Source organism: Heteronotia binoei, chromosome 8 (genome assembly GCF_032191835.1).
Source record: "Heteronotia binoei isolate CCM8104 ecotype False Entrance Well chromosome 8, APGP_CSIRO_Hbin_v1, whole genome shotgun sequence".
Lineage (NCBI taxonomy): Eukaryota > Metazoa > Chordata > Lepidosauria > Squamata > Gekkonidae > Heteronotia > Heteronotia binoei.
Window position 1 is genome coordinate 26,389,614 of NC_083230.1, and position 20,100 is coordinate 26,409,713.

Genomic DNA, 20,100 nt, shown 5'->3' on the forward strand with positions numbered 1-20,100 from the left:
CTGTATTGTCACACTGCTTGGTTTGTATTCCCACATAGGTGGTCCTTACAAAAAATGAGTCCCCTCCTGTCAACCTGATGAGCCAGCTTTCTTCAGATTTTCTTCTCACTATAAAGGCATAGGTATCTGGTCTTCTCATATCTAGACTAGCTAGGTGAACTCTGCGTTCAAAACCAAATGACTGAAAATGAATCACCCAAAAGGGCTTCCAATAACACACTTAAGCAATGAGTTGCTGCTCTTTAGCAGTCACCCATCCACAAGCAGCCATCAGCCAGTCAGGGATTGCTTTAGGGGCCAGGGTATGCTGGGTGGGAAGCCTAATCCTGAGATGTTGAGCCAGCAAACAAGATGGTAAAGAAAACTCACTGTATCTTTTTTGTTGTATATGTTTACACTCAGGTTGATAGACATTTATGCTCAAGTTAATAGGAGGGTTAGCAGAAGCCAAAGCATGTACAGTTCAGTATGAATTGCGTTCAAATATACTCTATTTCCTGCTATTCCTCCCCAAAATAATCTACTATGGTCCATGGTTATCCCAGTGTCTGTTGCTATGATTTTAGTGGGGTTGCCGAATGTGTAACTGTGGGTTGCATTGCAGCCTATTTCACCAAAAGTAGCAGCCCTTTCTGACATTACACATATATCTGCATCCATTTCCTTGTATATACCATGTCTGCTCCATTAATCTAAGCACAGTGGGCATTTGTGGGACAAAAGGGCAGCTCTCCCGGGAGTTCTTGAGTATATCTGTGGAAAGTTTGAAAAAAGAAGGCAGATAGCCTTTGAAAAAGCTAAATTTTAGAAAACTATTCAGTGGGCTTCCTGCCAAGTTAGGCTAATGTTTATATTGATTTTGGTGCTTTTACTCCAGGCGTTTCTGTTCATGCTGTTTTCAGGTAGCCTTGAACTATCTAGATAGGGTTAGTCTTTACAAGTCACATTTTTTGGTGAAGCGGCTGGTGGGGAATTTTATTTGCTCTCAAACAAATGTTTCTGATGGGAGAAATTTTTTTTTAATGGATGTATGTTGCAAATAGAAAAGCCCTTGTTCCTGCTAACTGCAGAATGGAAGGTCTCTTCTATTGTCATAGAGATAGAGTGTGGAAGTCTTTCAGCATTTTCGGGGGGTGGGGGAGCAGAAGGGGAAAAAAGAAAATGACAGCTGCTTTATTTGCTACACCTTTCATAGCTTAGAAATTTATTACTGTCTTTTCAGCTTTCTTGATGAAATTTTATTTCTGTGCATGTTTGAGTTGATTGAGTAGGAGTTGCATAAACTGCCACTCGCACAACTAATAAAAGGGGTTTTTAAAAAAGATTTAACAATTGGCCCCTCGTTTTATTTCTGAAGGACATAAATTATGAATGAGAGTTGTCGGAAATAAAGTGCTTTATTAATTAAATCTTTTTCTCATCTTGCTTCTCCAGCTAAACCAACCTGGGTGGGGAGGGGGGATTCACAGCCACCTTAATTATAGAGAAGACAAAAAGTATCCTTCACATTCCTTTGCTTGAATAAGAGTAAGAACTCAATTCATCTAAATAATAACCCCATTAGCTGCTTAACTCAACAGCGTACATGGGAAAATTTTCAATACCATGTGTAAGAAAGTGTTGATTGGGTGGATCGTTTTCAAGGTTTTGTTCTTTTGGTATTCAAAATGATAATTTTAAGTAATTCCGATCTGTCAGGGTTAGCTGCTCTGTACCATATATGACTTATGACAAAAGTGCTGTGTTCATACGCACGCTAATGCTGTTTTTGTCTTCTAAAACACAGCAACAATACCATTCAAAAATAGATGACTTGATAGAAGAAACAGTGAAGGAAGTAATTTCACTCCTTGTTTCAAAGGTAAATGTGTTTGTGCTTTGTAACTGATTGGCAGCAGGAAGGAAAAAAGCTGTTTCCATAACTGTTTTCTGCAGAGAAGAGACTTTTGTTTTGTATTTTACCTGTTGCATTTTTAAGGAAAAATAGGCTTATCAACTAGCACTCCATCCATTCAGCAGGATGTTTACAGGTTTAAATGAGGTTTTTGTTGTTCTACAGTGTCTGTCAATCAGATATATTTCTCTTCTGTTTCATGCCACAGCACCTCGCTTAATTACTAGCATCCAGCACTATTACATTTTTTTCCTATTAGGATTACATTTTAATTAGGGGCATCATAGTCCTCTTGCAGATCAGGAAGATGTATTTTCATTTTTCATATTGTTAGTTAGCCACTGTGCATACATTTTAAAAGACTAATGTTTAAACCTTTTCTTATTATCCTACTGAAGTTTAAATGTAGCAGCTTGGTAGTTCTCCTTTATACTAAGGGGGGAAATCATAAAATCTGATGATATTTCAACCAATATAATTGAAAACGTTTTCACTAAGAAAATGAACTTTCATGAATCAGGGAATAAGGAAAGGGGTTCAGTATAAAATGAGAATAGTTGAAAAATTAACCTCAGCTTGCTCTAAAAGAAAATAGCTGCTGGAGAGAAGCGTTATTCTAATCTGTCCCCCCCACACACACACACACACATTTAACATCTGCCCATAGTCTGGAATGCTCCTAGACACAAAACTGCTCAGTGTGAATGATTCCATGCTCTGAAGCCTTATGCAGACAGACACACATATCAGAGACAAATAACTTGCCTGAATTATTCCTACTTCAACCTGCCTGTTAAATAGCACAGAGTCTTGTGCATTTGGAAGCAAAGCTTTGGATCCCAGATCATGCATGATGCCTGTTTCCTGGTCCGTTCTTGCTTAGCTGGATCCATACGAATTTTGCTTTACCTAGGATAGCACCACACAAGCTAGGAAACCGTTGTCTTGAAGCAGAGTATCCCCACACACACACACACACAGTGTGTTAATTATGTAAAAGGAAAGGTATCGCCTCAACTCAGACTTGATTTGTGGGACCTCTGTGGCCATTTTCCAGTGGGGTAGCCACTTCAGAACATCCTACATAGCATCTCATCTGTTGCTTCTGACACCCAGAGAATCAGTCTCCCTGGTTTCTTCAGTTTCCAGTTGTGGAAACCTGGCAGTGCTTAACTGAACATAGAAGCAAAGATGATAGCTCTTCAGACATCTAGTGCTGCCATGCAGTAGAGGCACCATTTCAGATTTTGGGTCCCCTCCTGGATGAGGCATCGTTCATTAGGCCGCATAGATCAAGCCCTGTTTACAATCTGTAATCATTTTTATTTTTTTTAGAATAAAAGGTCAGTGAGATCTTTTTGGTGGGATCCTAGAATATAGAAGAAAAAAGATATTCAAAACCTGAGGGAAGGGGAATTATTTTTAAATGTTATTTTTGTTTTTAACAACAAGCTACTGAATAGAAGCAATATAACTCAGGATGGTTCCACCTTGGATCATTCCATGCAACCCTATTGTTGTGTATACATTTGCTACATTTGGAATTGCAACAGATGATCCATACATTGGTGTTTATTGCTCTTTTGAATCAGTCTACTTCCTGGATTTTCCCATCCACACAGGCAGTTCCACTCATTAATCAGTTTCTTCCTGTGCTGTGGAAAGAAGTATACCTCTGTAATTTTTCTTTTCAGTTTTAGCTAACTACATCATGATGTCCGTAACATCTCCTAATTATAGAAATAGGAATGTGTAATAGTGTAATAGCAGCAAATTCAACTTTTTTCCCCAAAAAAGTGACCTTGGCAAGCAGTCTGGAGGCCATCAGCCAGAACTGTGCTATCCAACACATGACATAATACACATTGTCCCCAAAATGCAGCTAAATAGATACAAAGACCATACAAACACCAAAGAGCAAGATGTCTGTCTTGCACAAAAAAGGGTCAACAAATCAAGGGGGGAAAGGATGGTAACCTAATTTTGCTGGATTTTACTACTGTAGAACCACCACTAACTCCCAGCCAGCTTCTAGCTGAACATTCATTATCAAATTATTCTATTTCTATGATGTTCTTTTCTCTATCTAAACAATCACCTCCCTGTCTTTCTCTCTCTCTCCCTTTCGCTGTTGAACTAACATGCAGGGCCCTGATTCTGCGCCGCTGTCTTGCCCAGTGTCAAGGTTCTTTGGTACTTTTAGAGGGAGTTTTCCACGGGGACTAGCAGCTAGCATCTGGCTACCACTCCCTGTGGAGAATACACGACAAACATCACACCCAGTTTGGCCCACTTGCCATTCCAGCAGTCATTCACCTACCATACAAATGTTATTGGCTCAGGCAGATTGAAATAATTTATTATAATGTTGTTATAATCGGCATTCTGCAGAAAGATCCCTGCCTGATATTGCTATTTTGAATGTGCTGCAGAAATAAGCAATCCATTGCTGTGTTAGATGACAAGCCAGAGAATCTACATCACACCTTAGTTCTTCGAAACAGAGCAAAGCTCACTTCTTGTTTGTTGATAGAGATCTTAGATAATATTGCAAAACAGATGATACACAGAGGAGACATGTTAAAAACTGGAACAGGTTAAGGATGTGATGAGTGCTGTTCACTACTGTTGCTCCTTTAAGCCATTAGGAGCCCGGATCTGTTGTAAGGTGAGAGATCCTTACAGAGAACAAGGGATATGACACTGTTGTGACACTGTTAGAGAGGCCATTAACAGCATGCCAGATGGAATTTTGTCCTGTCCTCTCACTTGTAAAATGCTGTTCCTGTTCTAGGAATGAGCTTATAAATGTCAAGCAATTATTCTTTAAAACACTTCTCAGGCGAGTCATCGGTCTCTTCGCATGGAAGAGGGCTTGTGGCAGGGATGGCAGCTAGTCACACTGTGGTTGCTGAGTATGTGTGCATAAATTTGGGACCCTAGATTTTTAATTTTCTAGGCCAGTGAGTTTCTCAGCTTCGTTTTAGGTCCCTTGTGGGAAAAAAAAAATGCCAAACTAGGGGTTTTGGAGGAAGGTAAGCTCTGTTAAGATAATTTCATCCATCATACCATCTGCATCTTTGCCAGAATTAGATTTCTATTGCTGTGTGCTGAGAGCCAACCTCTTTAAAAATAACCACAGGAATATGGAAGAGGCTATCCAGGGTTGGGGGTTTTTTGGGCAGGAACACAGTTCCAGCTCGCTTGATATCAGGGGTGTGTGGCCTAGTATGCAAATGAGTTCCTGCTGAGCTTTTTCCACAGAAAGCTCTGTGCAAAACAATGGTGGCATGAGGGATTGTGGCCTAATATGCAAATGAGTTCCTGCTGGGCTTTTTCTACCAAAAAAGCCCTGAGGTTATCTATTTATGATGGTGCACCAAAAAACTTTCTGCCATGATTAGGTTCAAAAACAAACAAACAAGAACAGGATATATTAGTTTCTTATTAGAAGGTGCTAGTGTTCCACACCATCAAATCTTGTACTATTTACCCTGCCTGGCAATAGTATTCTAACCGAGAGAGATCTTTTCAGGGTCTGCTGCTTGAGAGCTTGTAACCCAAGATGCCTGGGGTTAAACTTGGGACCCTCTGCATGGAAGACAGCCGCTCTGTTGCTCTACCATTGAACCACAGCCTCTCTCTGTACTCAGAGAATGTGGCCTTGCGTTTACAAAGCGTGCAGGAGAAAGGGTGTGCCATTGGTATTTCTTGCATTTCTATTTCAATAATGAACCTCGAAAATGCATTAACAGAACAAGTGGATCCAGCATTTGAACCAACAGTGGGTGGTTTGATTTTAAATTCAGGAAACGTGTAACTGTATTATCAAAAGAGAGATTGCATTCTATCTTTTATCTCAAGGCTTAGTCATTGCATTGGCTTTTCTAGTAATGGTTACCCAGTGTATATCCTTGATAGGCAAACTGGCAATAGATACTTTCTGTATAGCTGCTGAATAGATCAGTTTTAACCCTTTTTATTCCTTTAGACCTGAAAGAGGGTTTGCCAATGTATAGCATTTTGATTATATGGTCCCAGCCATGGGAGGAAACATTCTCCTTCCTCAGTTGTATGACTCATTTGCATGAATCCTTTGTGTCTGTGTAAATATTTACCCAGTGCTTCTTAATGTAGTTTATTGCAGTGTTGGAAAGTGTACTGGCTAAATTATCAAGGTATGATGAAGGCACTCTCTTCTCGTCAATACTTTCATTCACCGTAAGTACTTCAGCTCGTTTGCAATTAATTATTAAAGTCCGCTTAGAGCTAACGGTTGCCAGTTACGGTATTTATTTTTTGCTTTCAAATTTTTTAAAGGTGAAAGCAGCTGCAAAATATGTTGATGTTCCTGTAAGTATATTTTCTCCAAGAAAAAAAAACCTATTAATTTTGTAAATTGTTGCTTTCCACAGCGTGCCCGTGTGTTTTTCTTCTTTTTTTCATACGTTACCATTGCGCTTTCCTATAGAAGTTCATTGTAGCTTTGCACGAAGTATTTAAACAGATACACTCTTGCCCCTCAAGGGTATTTCATTTCCCTCCCGTGCCAGCCAACTCTCATAGCAAAGCTTAGAAAGGTTATTCTCTGTGCACTTTTACAGTTGCAGAGAACTAAGGAGTGTAACCTAGGAACTGTTTCACAGGGGACTGTGTCATCGCTTGGGTCCTTCTGCCAAGGTTTTAGCTCATACGGGTTTCTCAAGAAAATGGATCTTCCTGTAAAATTCTCCACAGAATTAGTTGAGTTTGTTGTGACCCTCAGGCTCTCTTGCCGCCCGTTATTCAGATGAAGCGAAACAGCAAAAGTATAAAGAGTGCAATTCCTATCTACACAGTCCTTTTTCTTGCAGTCTACCCTCTTAAGAAAATGCCAGATTTATCCTTTGTCTGCTTTTTTCTTTTCTTTTTACTGTTTGTTATTCTCCTGCTTTCTAAAAAAAAAGCTTTTAAAATCTATCTTTAGGTTGATACTGGTAGTTTAAAATTCATGTTCCCTGTGTCTGTCTTCCCCCAACCTTCCCCCTCCCTAATCCCTTTTATCCTTTTCAGTTTACTTTGGGTAGTGGGCCGGGTCACACAGCTGGAAATACAGAAATACTACATACATGCAAGATTCATGTCCAGTAGCACATTAAAGACCAATAAGATTTCTAAGGCATAAGCTACCAAGAGTCAAAACTCCCTCATGAGATACCTGACAAAGGAGCTTTGACTCTTGAAAGTTTATACCTTGGAAATCTTTGTTGGTGTCTAAGGTGCTGCTGAACTTGAATCTTGCTCTTCCACTGTAGACTGACATAGCTATCCACTTCAAACTATGCGTGTGTACTTGCTACTGCGTGTATGACGAAAAATGTGCATTTGCATACAAAGGCATACTTGATACCCATATTTTCAGAGGTAAGCAGACCCACCCACATTGCACTCATATGTTTTTACATTTTCAGATACACAAAGCAATCTTGTACATGCTCAACATTATATGAGATGCTAATTTTGCTATAGTCTTACTCTGAGGTATATGCTCAGGGGAATTTCTCATTCTTCACTTTTGTGCTTCTGTCAAAGATGTGAATTTATCCTTTTGTAAAGCAGATAGGATTTCTTCTAGAGATTTTCAGAAAGCACTTCTCCTAGAACGCTCCCCTCCTAGGGCCAGTTTCTACATTGTGGAATATGCAGCCTTATATCCTTTGCCCTGATTCAGATCACAGTGGTGGCACCACATGTGAAGAAGGGGCTTTAAACCTTCTCCCTTGTGTCATTTTCCTGACCTTTTAAAATAGTAGTTTTACATAGTAGATGTGTGGAATAAGGGGAATAATAAATAGAGAATGTTTTTGGTGAAAAAAGAAATCACAGTTTCCAACTATTTCTAAAATCAGCTAAGAATCAAAACATCATATTTCATTATCAATCCAACTTGAGATGCATCTTGCCATTTTTCTCACCTGAAATGGTGAGGGTGGGGGTGGTATCCAGCCAGCTGGGGAGACCCACATGAAAACTTGTGAGTTTCCCAACAGCCAAACAGCATCTCAGTACCATTTCAGTTCAGAAAACATAGTCCTGGACGAGGGGAGAGCTAAAGCCCCTTCTCCACATGAGCTGCAATGATAAATCAAATGGGGCACCGGGTGTATGGAAACTGAGGAGTTCATGTGTACAGAGAGTAGGGAACTCAGTCCCAACCTCCATCATGTGGAAATCAGCCCTTAGTATTGCTGAAGATTATTACAGCAAATAAGGAAACGGTTCTGCCACAGGAAATGCAGAGAGAAATGATGAGTTGATTTGAACTTAGAGCTAGCAGAGGTGGCTCTGTTTGGAAAGCAGAAGTTCGTGAATATCTTCTTCCCTGAGGCTCACCATTGCTCTCAAGGAACCTGGATGTTTAATGCTCTGTTTAAAGCATGAATAAAATGTGCTTTTAAACATAAATCTGAAAAAAATACAAGAGTTGAGCAAGACCTATCAATTTTTTTAAAACAGTCTGGGCTGCAAAGAATTTCACTACTACAAGATGTAGAGATGTGTATAAGGTTGTACCAGCAGAGGGTTCTAAAGATTTTAACCTGCTTTTAATGTTTGATCTGTTGCATCATAGTGTGCTCTTAGCTGTCACATGTAAGCATTTTTGGTATGCCAGTATCTTGTGTTCTGGCTGAAAAAAGAGCTAAAAGTTGCATGGTAGCCTGTTGTATACAACACAGAGAACCAAGTGATAAGCATCAAAGAACTCCTACATTCTCATTCTTAGAGTAAAAATTCTCAGTTCCACTGCCATTATTAGTGTAAAAATTTGCTTTCCCCTGCAGAATGCGTTTCCTTCCCTTCCTTCTTTTAAAAAAATGTTCATTATGCCACCTCTCCAAAAGACCTGCTTAAAGCCACTTGAAAGGAAAAAACCCAATGCAATAATTTCTTGTACAAAAATTTTTTGAGGGGGTGGGGGGGGAGAGAAGTTCGGTGTGATGGTTTCATAAAATTAGGTCAATATTGGAATAAGGGGAATAATAAATAGAGTAATAAAATGTTTTTAGTGAAAAAGAAATCACAGTTTCCAACTATTTCTAAAATAAGCTAAGAATCAAAACATCATATTTCAATATCAATCCAACTTGAGATGCATCTTGCCATTTTTCTCACCTGAAATGGTGAGGGTGGGGGTGGTATCCAGCCAGCTGGGGAGACCCACAAGAAAACTTGTGAGTTTCCCACCTCTCCAAAAGACCTGCTTAAAGCCACTTGAAAGGAAAAAACCCAATGCAATAATTCCTTGTACAAAAAAAAAATTGGGGGGGGGGGGGAGAAGTTCAGTGTGATGGTTTCATAAAATTAGGTCAATATTGTTAAACAAATGTCTCCTTTTGTTGTTCTTTTAGCAGTGACTCATACTACACCTGCAAGATTATCTGTGTTCACCGAACTGGCTTTTTATAGAAAGGGTGTTTTATTTTTCAGTCTTGAGTGATCTGATCTTGGCTTTACACAGACTTTTCAAGAACATGCAGTCTACTATGGCATCACATTCCTTTTATGTTGGTTGTTCATTTACCTCAGTGCATATCAATGTGGGTGTGTCTCTCTCACATACACACACATACAAACACTTTTCCTCCAAGGTTCTCTTCTCCCCATTTTAGCCCCATAACAACCCCAGGAGAGAGGTTAGGCTGAGAAAGATTGGGCGAACTTGAGTCAGCCAAACTTTCCCAGCCTGTCTGCCATGACAGAATGGGGATTTGAACCTGATGGCCTTGACTTTGTGTTATAGCGTTTATGGGTCCACCCTGGGTCCCCTCAGACAGCATTAACTGCGGGTTTCTGATTGCAAGTTCCAGGCATATGGGAGTCCAATTCAAATCAAGACTGTGGCATGCAAGAAGAGGGGGTTTTATGGTATGAGGGCTCCCTTGTACCAGTTTTGTGATCTAAAATGGCCACAGAGTATTGCTGTTTGCCCCATTGGGGAATCTGGTGTGTAGCCATTGGGCAGAAGATTTTTCATGTCTTTGCTGGAAAGGAAGACACATGCTTTGTGGAAGGCAGAAGGTCTTAGAGAGGCACCTTATTCCCCCCCCTCCAGATGAGGTTTGAAGTGCTTGGGTGCAGTGGAAAAGGGATGTCCCCATAGCCTGGTGTGAACTTCCAGCGGGCCAGAAATAGGAGGTAGCATTATAGAATATCAAACTGGAATCTGAAAGACCAAGTTCAAATCTCTGATTAAGCTTTCTAGCTAACTTTGGACCAGTCATAAGAACATAAGAGAAGCCATGTTGGATCAGGCCAATGGCCTATCCAGTCCAACACTCTGTGTCCCAAAAAACCCAGGCACCATCAGGACGTTCATCAGTGGGGTCAGGACACTAGAAGCACTCCCACTGTGCCCCCCAAGCATCAAGAATACAGAGGATCACTGCCCCAGACAGTGAGTTCCATCTACCCTGTGGCTAAAAGCCACTGATGGACCTCTGCTCCATATGTTTCTCCAACCCCCTCTTGAAGCTGTCCATGTTTGTAGCTGCCACCACCTCCTGTGGTAGTGAATTCCACGTGTTAATTACCCTTTGGGTGAAGAAGTACTTCCTTTTATCCATTCTAACTCGACTGCTCAGCAATTTCATTGGATGTCCATGAGTTCTCGTATTGTGAGAAATATCCTGTGCATAATCCTGTAAACATCTATCAAAGTCACTCCCTCTCAGACAGACCCTAATAAACATGCAAGTGTTTCTTTTAAAATGATAATAACGAAGAAGAGAGTCTGGCTTGAAACAGCAAAGCTGAATAAGTTAAAGCCATTCTTCCCTCCCTACGTGGCTCTTAGGCAAATTGTGGCTACACAAGCTTGCCATTTTGGAGATGTCTCTAATCTTTGTCCCATCTGAGCCTTCAGCTGCTCTTGGTGTTCCACCTATTCTGGAGCAGAGTTAGTTGTCCTCAGATTTGCCAGTTATTTCCCTTCATACCTGTGGAATCTCTCTAGTAAACAGAGACGCACACACACCCATAATCTCTGTGGATAGACCTGTTGTGTGGCTTTCCTCACATAGGGGCCAACCAGTTTACCATTAGGTATAGTAAAACACACCTCCACTATATTCTGTGTGGGAGAGAGAGAGATGTCTAAAAGTTCGGGGGGGGGGGGCTAAATAAAAACTATATTCCACCTATTTTAAGGGTGCATTATATTTACTGTTAAGTCCTGCCTGTAGAAATGTATGTTCTCAACCCAAACCATCACATGGTCTGGGGGAGAGTGCCCCCCTTGCTTTCAGTTCCTTTTCTGGTCTCACATCGATAGGATTGTTCTAATGAAACAGAGAAATAATGAGGTCCGCACAGACTTACTGGTATGAAGCAAGGTTTACTTTCTGGTACCAAAAGGAGTACTCAGTTGGGCACAGGCCCCCAAAATGACGGAGATGCATTTCCCTGAGTGCATACAGTTTTCTTAGCAAGCAAGCAAGTAGGCTGGCACAAGCTTATCTGATTTCAAAGATCCCGCCTCATGGACCTCTCCCCAGTAAATTTCCATTACATGATTCCTTTACTCTGTTTACAGCAAGTCGCCTGTAGGAGTCTGCTCTCTTATCTAATCTTCCAGTTGGAGCTCACAGCCGCTGGGCGGTGGTCAATTTTTAACGGCAGTATTGCAACAGACACCTTAGTTTGGGGCAAAGCATGCTCTTATTCAATACAGCAATTATTATTATTGGGGGTATTAATTAATTATTCAGGGGCTCTCCTTCATTTCTCCCCTTTCAGTCTTCTGAAAACTTATTTAGTCTGAAGGAGACTGACCATCCTCAAACAAATTAATAAAGTACTGTTTCCTTTCCTCTGGAGACATATACATAATGTTAACATTTTTCCCTAAGAGAGTGAGTTCCTTCATGGCATTATTAACACTATACCTCTTAATAGGAATTAAACATGGCAATAGCATTAACCTTCCTAAAGAAATGCCAATTAAAAATAGAATACGTTTCCAATCTCCCATAATTTGCCCTATCCATGATACATCTAAATTTTTCCATGTTTGCACTGGTACATGAGCAATTTTAGGAATTTTAGATGCTATATTCTATATAGCTGTACTGTCATCAATATTTAAACAACAATATGACTCCAGACTCCACTTTCCTCGGCTAACAGATAATCCAATGCCAGGCAATTTTGATATATTGCAGCACACATCTGGGTCTGCTGTCTAGCTAACAACTCTCATGCCATGGCTGTTTGAGTCGTTATAATCTCTACCACAGCTTGCAATCTAATAACTCGATTAAGCATATACACAGGCATTCGGTAGGCCCAAGACCCATCCTGTGCCCATGTAGCTGGGCCATAGTACTCAATAATCCGTTGTGGGGGCCATTCATCTCCCCACTGCATACATCCGATGTCCAAGGAACGCTTTGATCTAACATAATCATCAAATACTGGGGTTCCTAGAGCTGAACCAACATTTGAAGGAAAAAGCTGGGGCATATCATTCCAATAATGCAAGTCCCATGCCATCTCCTGGGCAGGAGAGTATAAGCCATCAAACACAGTCCTATACAGAATTTTCTTAGTCTCCTGGACAGGTGCCTTAAACTTAGGGTTAGGCTTTTTGATTTTGTAAGATTTTAAATTAACCAGCCAGCATGCCCACAGTGAAGTCAGGCAACATAAACTCTCTCTATAGGGTATTGTCCCTCCTGAACCGGGATAGTCAATTTTTGCCTGATAATATGACACTCCACGTTCTACACAAACTATTTTTGTATTTCGTTCTATGCAAGCCCCATACACTTCCCTAGATTGAACACGCAGCATGCATTGTGAGGTCTCTTCTTCCCAACATTTAGAACATCTTACAGTTTGAGAACTACACACATAAGCAAAAGCACAGGAGAAGAACATAGCAATAAAAGCGCTTGAAGCATGCATGATTCTTTGGTTACATGCTCAACACAAGGAATAATGACAGAGGCTCAAGAGATTCAGAATAACAAATACAAGGAAATATTTAGAAGTATGCTCAGTACTGGGAGAGAGTTCAGTGCTAGAGGAGAATTCTAGGGGTAACCTGAGACCTGCTGCTAATTCTTGATTGTTAGACACAGGCGTGGAATAAAGGGGAGCTGTTGCATGGAACGATCGTTCAGAAAACAGCTGCTGGATTGGATTTAAAGTTTGCAGAGATTTTGCTCGCCCTTTCACAGCCCCGGCTTCCTCATTTGTTCCTACTTCCTGGTTCTCCTCATCAAACAAAATTCTGGAGCACTTTTAACTAGCTGAGCTTGGCTCTCGCCTTCATCCTCACCTTCCGCTGCCCCGGCACCTCCTTCAGCTGGCGGCATCAGAAGAGGTGGATACACTGGCGGGGGACTAGCCAAGGAGTCTTCTGGTTTGGCATCTAACACTGGGGGCTTTTCCTTCTTTGGAGGGGTTGTTGTTTTTGTTAATCCGTCCTGGCACAAAGCCATAACTTGACTTGCAGCTTTGGCAGCAGCCCTCTGAGCTCATTTTTCCTTCATCCTCTGCAACTTTTCTGGCCACCAGTAAGACTTCTGCACCGTTGCTGCCAAACTGTCGATGTAGGGGAACTGATTGGCGTGTCTTGGGGACTGTGCTACACTCTTGTAAACTTTGTGAACCAAGCCTTGGTCAAAGCTTCCCTCAGGCGGCAATTCTACATGTAAGGCCACCCAGTCTTTCTGACATAACACTTTCAGAGTTCTGGGAGTCAATTTGACTCCATAATCATCACAGAAATGTTCCTTGAAGTTTATACAAATGTACTCTAGCCAGGTTTTCTACCCATGGCACCAGACGTTTAGACAAGACACTTCTAGGGAAAACAGAAAACAGCAGCTGCCAGTAAGGGGTCTGGACAGCCAGGAAGCCCTGGGGGTTTTTACTTCCTCTCTCTCGTGACCCAGTGAGGTCACCCTACTGGGAAATGCACAAAAGAGAGTCCGCTTTCGCTTAGAGGCTAGGCCTCCTTTCATTCACACACGCACACACACCACAGATCCTAGCTTCTGTGCTTCAGCTTCAACGCGGAGTCTAATAGACAGAGCTTAAGGGGTGATCAGACCCTTCATCTCTCCTAAGGAGATGTAATCAGAATTCGCAGACAGTTCATAATCACAATCCTGAAGATTTTCCAATTTCCTGGATATGTCGGTTCAACCAGGCACAGGATCTTGGTTGACAAACTGGACACCTTCACCACCGGGGCGGAGAGAGCTGGACTCGATCAAAAATGTGACCATGGCACCTAGTCTGATCTTCCCGCCACAAGGGTGGAAGGCGGACAGTTATGCAGCCACCCCAAGGGGGAGGAAATGTCCTACCCCGTTATTTTCCCGGTGGCCAATGCACCAAAATGAAGCAGAGAAATAACAAGGTCCGCACAGGCTTACTGGTATGAAGCGAGGTTTATGAAGCGCACAGGCTTACTGGTATGAAGCGCACAGGCTTACTGGTATGAAGGACTCCGTTGGGCACGGGCCCCCAAAATGACTGAGATGCATTTCCCTGAGTGCATATAGTTTTCTTAGCAAGCAAGCAAGTAGGGTGGCGCAAGCTTATCTGATTTCAAAGATTCCACCTCATGGACCTCTCTCCAGTAAATTTCCATGACATGATTCCTTTACTCTATTTATTTACAGCAAGTCGCCTGTAGGAGTCTGCTCTCTTATCTAATCTTCCAGCTGGAACTCACAGCCACTGGGTGGTGGTCAATTTTTAACGGCATATTGCAACAGATACCTTAGTTTGGGGCAAAACATGCTCTTATTCAATATAGCAATTATTATTATTGGGGGTATTAATTAATTATTCAGGGGCTCTCCTTCACTAACTTTACTTTATGTGTAGTCTTCAAACACTCAAATGCTTGTACCTATTTTCCACTCACCTTAAGCCGCTCTCACACTCCTCTTCTCAGCGGGGTTTCTGTCCAATTTCATTCTATCTGCCCCGGGGCTGCAACTAGTTTTGTCCTTTTTCACAAGGCAAACAGAAACCTCTAAAAACCAGTTTCTGTTTGCTGTGCAAAAAAGCCAAAGCTAGTTGCAGCCCTGGGGCAGATAATATGAAATCGGATGGAAGCCCCACTGAGAAGAGGAGCGTGAGAGCGGCGTAAGGTGAGTGGGAAATCGGTCTTGGTCTTTTGCTAGGATTTTTTTTCTTGACTAGAATCTTCAACTGATTATTTTTATCTCCTCTGGAGGTTGATCGTCACTGGAGTTCACCTTTGTGGTGATGAGGTGACTCTCACTAACCTCTCCTCCCCTTTCTTTACTGAACTGCTTTGTTAGAGTCTTCTATGGTTTCCAAGGCACTCTTTTTAAATTGCACACAATGTGGTTCCGGTTTTGGTGACGCGCTGTTAGGAGCGGCTCAGACCAGTGCATCCAGAGCCGCTTCTAAATCCGACAGCAGAGGGGTTTCTCCCAAGGGGAGACTCGACTCTGGGACCCAGGAAGGGTCCGGGAAGGCAAGTAGCTCGAGCGGTTGAATGGGGTGACAGCAGCAGCGGCTGCCCCCCCAATCCCAGCTCACTCCAGCCTCGCTGTCTTGATCGCCATTCTTAAATGGCTCAAGGGTCGACTGCCGGACTTTTCCTTTTCTTTCTTTGATCTAAGCAACTCTGCATTAGCAGGACAAGCTGCATCATTACTATTAAGACTGTAAGTTTTCTTTCTTCTTATTAGTGAATCTTGAGGCATTCTCTTTGACAAGCAGGAAAAGCAGAGAACTGGGGCTGAAGCGGAATCCAAACAGAGACAAAGGCAGAGAAGGGGGGAGGGAAACTCTCTCTCCTTCTCTTTCAAGGCTTCTAAAAGTTTATGCTTAATCTGGTGATGTTTATAATCCCTGCATGAGAACTATGAACCACACTAATTTCTAAACATAGAAGAGACTTGATGGCTGAATTTAACTGATTTGTTTTAAACTTCTTGCTGGAGAAAGATTTGACTTTGGGAAAGTTCTCATATATGGATCTCATATATGGATATATATATGGTTCTCATATATGGATGAGAAGGTCAGCTGGTTTAAGATGTAATTTGAAGCTTATGCTGAAGTGCTCTGAACAAGCTTATGTGAGTTCCAACTAGACTCTTAAATCCTGGTGGGTATTGTATACTGGATTATAAAACATAACCTGATTGTTCGTTGAAGGAAGAATACCTGTGCGAATTCTCAAAGTGGATTATAATTCTCTGATGGTAGATGTTATGGATATAACATTTTAATTTTGTTATTTTTTATATGGTTTGAATATTTTATATGGTTTGAGTACTTTTGGCTTTTGATTCATTTTTCCATTTTTCCTCTTTTTTATATACCATATTTGGAGTCTTTCTTATTTTTGTTACTATCTTTTGGGGAGTGTCTGGTCCAATTGGTGTTTTTCTTTTTCTCTTGGGTTGTTTGTTTAATTTTTAATTTTTGATCTCACTTGTGGATTATAAATAGGGCATTCAGCCCTAAATTACAAATTTATACCTTGAAGCAGTCGGATGTTCCTGTTGTGACTTGGATTTTAATTGAACTATCATTGGTAGAAGACTCGTTATAATGAATTGTTTCTGTTTTAGTGAGTTGAACTGTTTTGGCTAAGTGGTATTAAGGATGCTGTACTAAAAAGATTGTTTACTACTAATCTTATAATTGTTTTGGGTCTGGCAAATTGTTGACAGAAGCTAGAAGGCTGTTTTACTTTTTAAATCATTCTATAATACTGGCACTGCCTGGCAGAAATTAGTTTATCTACTATAAACAAAAACATTGAGTTTCAAAACAAACCCCTAAGAGGCAGAATACGGACTTTGTGGCTGTGAGTGCAATTATTTTAATAAGGATGGAAAATAAAACTGCAATTGGCTGTAAAGAAACTATATAAAAAAAGAAAATCGAGAAGGTAAACCACCAATACCTTCACCCAGCTCCTCATCTGGGCCAGGGACATTTACGACCATGCAGGGAGATATGAAAAAGATGCAAAATACTTTACTAATTGCCAAAGCACAGCTAACTAGTAAAGTAGATAATATAGGGGAGCAGATGGCAGAGATCAAGCAAAGAGCTTTTGGAGAACAGCAAACAGACAGCAGAGACTAATAAAGCCTTAAAGGCATTAGATGACAGATAATACACAAAAGGTGGAACAGTTGGGAAAAGAACAGAACATACATGATTCCAGACTCTTGCAACTGGAAATAGACAGTGCTGCCTATATGCTGAGGTTCCAAAACATACCAGAAGAAAAAACTGAAGATTTACAGGAAATATTAAGTGAAGCCTTGACTGAAATTCTACAGGTGACTCCTAAAAGGATGGAAGAAGAGTTTGATCAAGTCAGACGAGTGCCATCAAGCTTTACGAAATGGAATAAACTGCCCAGTGAAAAAGCTTACAAGAAAGAGGTCCAGAGATGATATTTTGAAGCAAGCAAGAGACAAACCTATGATGATAGCTGGAAATATGGTAAAAATTTTGAGAGAGGTACCATGGCCAGTGAGACAAAAGAGGAGAGAATATCAAGCTTTAAAAAGCTTCCTGAAAGAGAAATACCTTATACATGGCTAATGCCAGAAGGGCTTCTTTGTATTTACAAAGAGAATAGGTACAGGATAAGCTGCATCTTCAAAGCCCAGAATTTTCTGGATAGAGTGAAGGAAAAAGAGGGAAAGGAAAAGAAGGATGATGAAAAGGAAGAAGAAAGCTCTGGTGAAGAGAATCCAAATGAACCATGGAAATACCTGACAAGACAGCAGACTAAAAAAGAGAGAAAAGATAGTGATAAGAAAAATCCATAATGACATCAATAATGTGAATGGACTCAATTCTCCTGTTAAAAGGAGGAAGACCAGATATTTGACAAAATTGGAAATGGATATAATTTGTTTACAAGAAACCCATATTTTAACTAAAGACCAACACCTTTTGAAAATAAAAAATTTAGTAGTTTATTTACAGCAACAGACATTAATAAAAAGAAAATGGGAGTGGCAATATATATTAAGGACAAATTTAACTCACAATTACAGTACGCCTCTGAAGATGGAAGAACCTTATTAGTGGAAATTACAGTGGACAATAAAAAAATTCTACTGGCAAATATTTATGCCCCAAATGATCATCAAGAGAAATTCTTTCAAGATCTACATCTTAAATTATCAAATTTGGAATATGTGGAATACTGTATAATAGGAGATTTTAATGCAGTTTCTGACAGACAACTGGATAAAAAAACACATAAACAGATTAAAAGTAAAAGTCTTCAATTGCCAATAAGCTTTTGGAAGCTAGCAGAGGAATTGGATCTTGTTGATGCATGGTGAACAAGATACCCGAATTCAAAAGACTTTACCTGTTATTCTCCTAGTCATCAAATGTGGTCAAGAATTGATATGTGTTGGCTCTTTACAAATTTGGTCAAAGATTTAGTTGAGACAGAAATTCAAACGAGATCATAGTCCTGTAACAGTAAATTTCAAAGGTATACAAATGAGAAGATCATGGAGGTTAAATACCTCAATTCTGAAAGATAAAGATTTTCTTAAAGAATCTAAAGTTGAAATGGAATCCTTTTTCAAACAGAACATAACACAAAGATGTAAAGATGCAAGTAGTTTGGGATACTGCTAAAGCATACTTCAGGGGCCTTGCAATTAGATATAGTGCCAAGAAAAAGAAAGAAAGCACTGAAATTTTTCAAAAACTGATGCTGGAAGCTGGAGAAGCTGAAAAGAACATAAAAACGCAACCGACAAGACAGGAGTTCCAAAATAAGGTTAAAGAAACACAACACCAATTGAACTTGCTACTCATAGAGGAGATGGAGATAACATTGAGATATGCCAAACAAAACTTTTTTGAGCATGCCAATAAGCCTGGAAGGTGGTTGGCCTATAGAATGAGAAAAGAGAACGGAGGCCCCGGGAGGAGAGAAGCAAGAGCACGACATCTCGCTCTTTGTCAAGGTGGCGGGGGGGGGGGGCAGGGAGGCTGAAGACAGCTTGTCAGCTTCCTCCTGGGGCCGCAAACGAGAGGCCTCCCCCTGGCGCCGCTTCCTCCTCTTCCCCTCCCCGCACGCCGTTGACCCCCACAGCCGGCTCAGCTTCCCCTTCTGCAGGCTCCTCCTCGAGGGGCTTCCTACATGGCGGCCTCCTGTTCCCACCCCATCGTAGCCCCGCTCCACTCGTTGGGCTCTTCTCTCCCGCTGGCAGCCTCCGCCAGCTCTTCGCCACCCCGGGGCTGCAGCTGCTGGCTGGCCGACTTCGCCGCCGACCTCTTCTGCCACCTCCCCTCCTTCCCCCAGTCCATCTCGCCTGGCGGCGGCGCTTGTCTCCTCTGTAGCGCCTTCTCCCGGTCTGGGTGGACTCAACGGGCTTTCTGCCCTCCTCGGCGGCTCTTCTGCTGGGGCAACCTCGGCGGCGGCCTCCTGTTCCCACCCCATCGTAGCCCCGCTCCACTCGCTGGGCTCTTCTCTCCCGCCGGCAGCCTCCGCCAGCTCTCGCTCAGTGCGCGCTGCGTCCGAGGACTCCTCTGTTTCGGGAAGCCTCCCTCCGTCACCTGCCTCTTCCTTCTGTCCGTCGGGCTCCTCTGGGGCTCCTCTGCCCTTGTCGACCTCTCCTTCCGAGCTGCCCTCCAGGCTGTGCCCGGCCGCTGGGGTCGTCTAGCTCTTGGCGCGCTGCCGCGGGACTCCCCCCCGCCCCTCACCCGCCGGCTCCCCTGCCTTGAGTCCTCGGTCGGAGACTGCCAGGCCCCGAAGGGTAGCCACCTTGATCCTGGAGCTCTGCCCTCCTTCCCTGCCCGGTCCCACCCGAGGGCCTCCTCCCACCCTCCAGTTAGTCTCCAGGGCGCCCGGGGGGCATCGGCCAGGAGCCGGCCGAAGAAGGAAGGCCGAGGAGGAGGAGGCCCAGGTGAAGCTCCCGGGCTGCAAGGGTGCCGCAGGTTGAGGGGCCAGGAAATCCTTGCGCCAGATCCTTCCCCCCCCCCCCGCTTCCCCCGGGCCGAAGGGCAGCCCAGCCGGCCGTGAGGAGGCTCGCCCTCCTCGCCTAGCCCTTGCTGGCTGCGTGTCTCAATTGGGCATTTCTCCGCTGGCGTTCTCCCTGCCGCCCCCCCTCCTCTCTGGCGTGCCTCCTTCCCTTCCTCTTGGGCTCCCCTCCCCTCGGCGGCGAGTGTCT

The 20,100-nt window shown here is 42.4% G+C and overlaps 1 protein-coding gene across 2 annotated transcripts in view; it reads left to right on the plus strand.

Moving 5' to 3' along the window:
* Positions 1–20,100, plus strand: part of CADPS2 (calcium dependent secretion activator 2) — a 644,998-nt gene that overhangs the window by 551,699 nt on the left and 73,199 nt on the right. For both annotated transcript variants that reach the window (XM_060244821.1, XM_060244822.1), the window contains exons 23-25: positions 1,787–1,861; positions 6,032–6,115; positions 6,215–6,247. In XM_060244821.1, the coding sequence (XP_060100804.1) occupies positions 1,787–1,861; positions 6,032–6,115; positions 6,215–6,247 (192 nt within the window). The remainder of the gene's footprint in view (positions 1–1,786; positions 1,862–6,031; positions 6,116–6,214; positions 6,248–20,100) is intronic.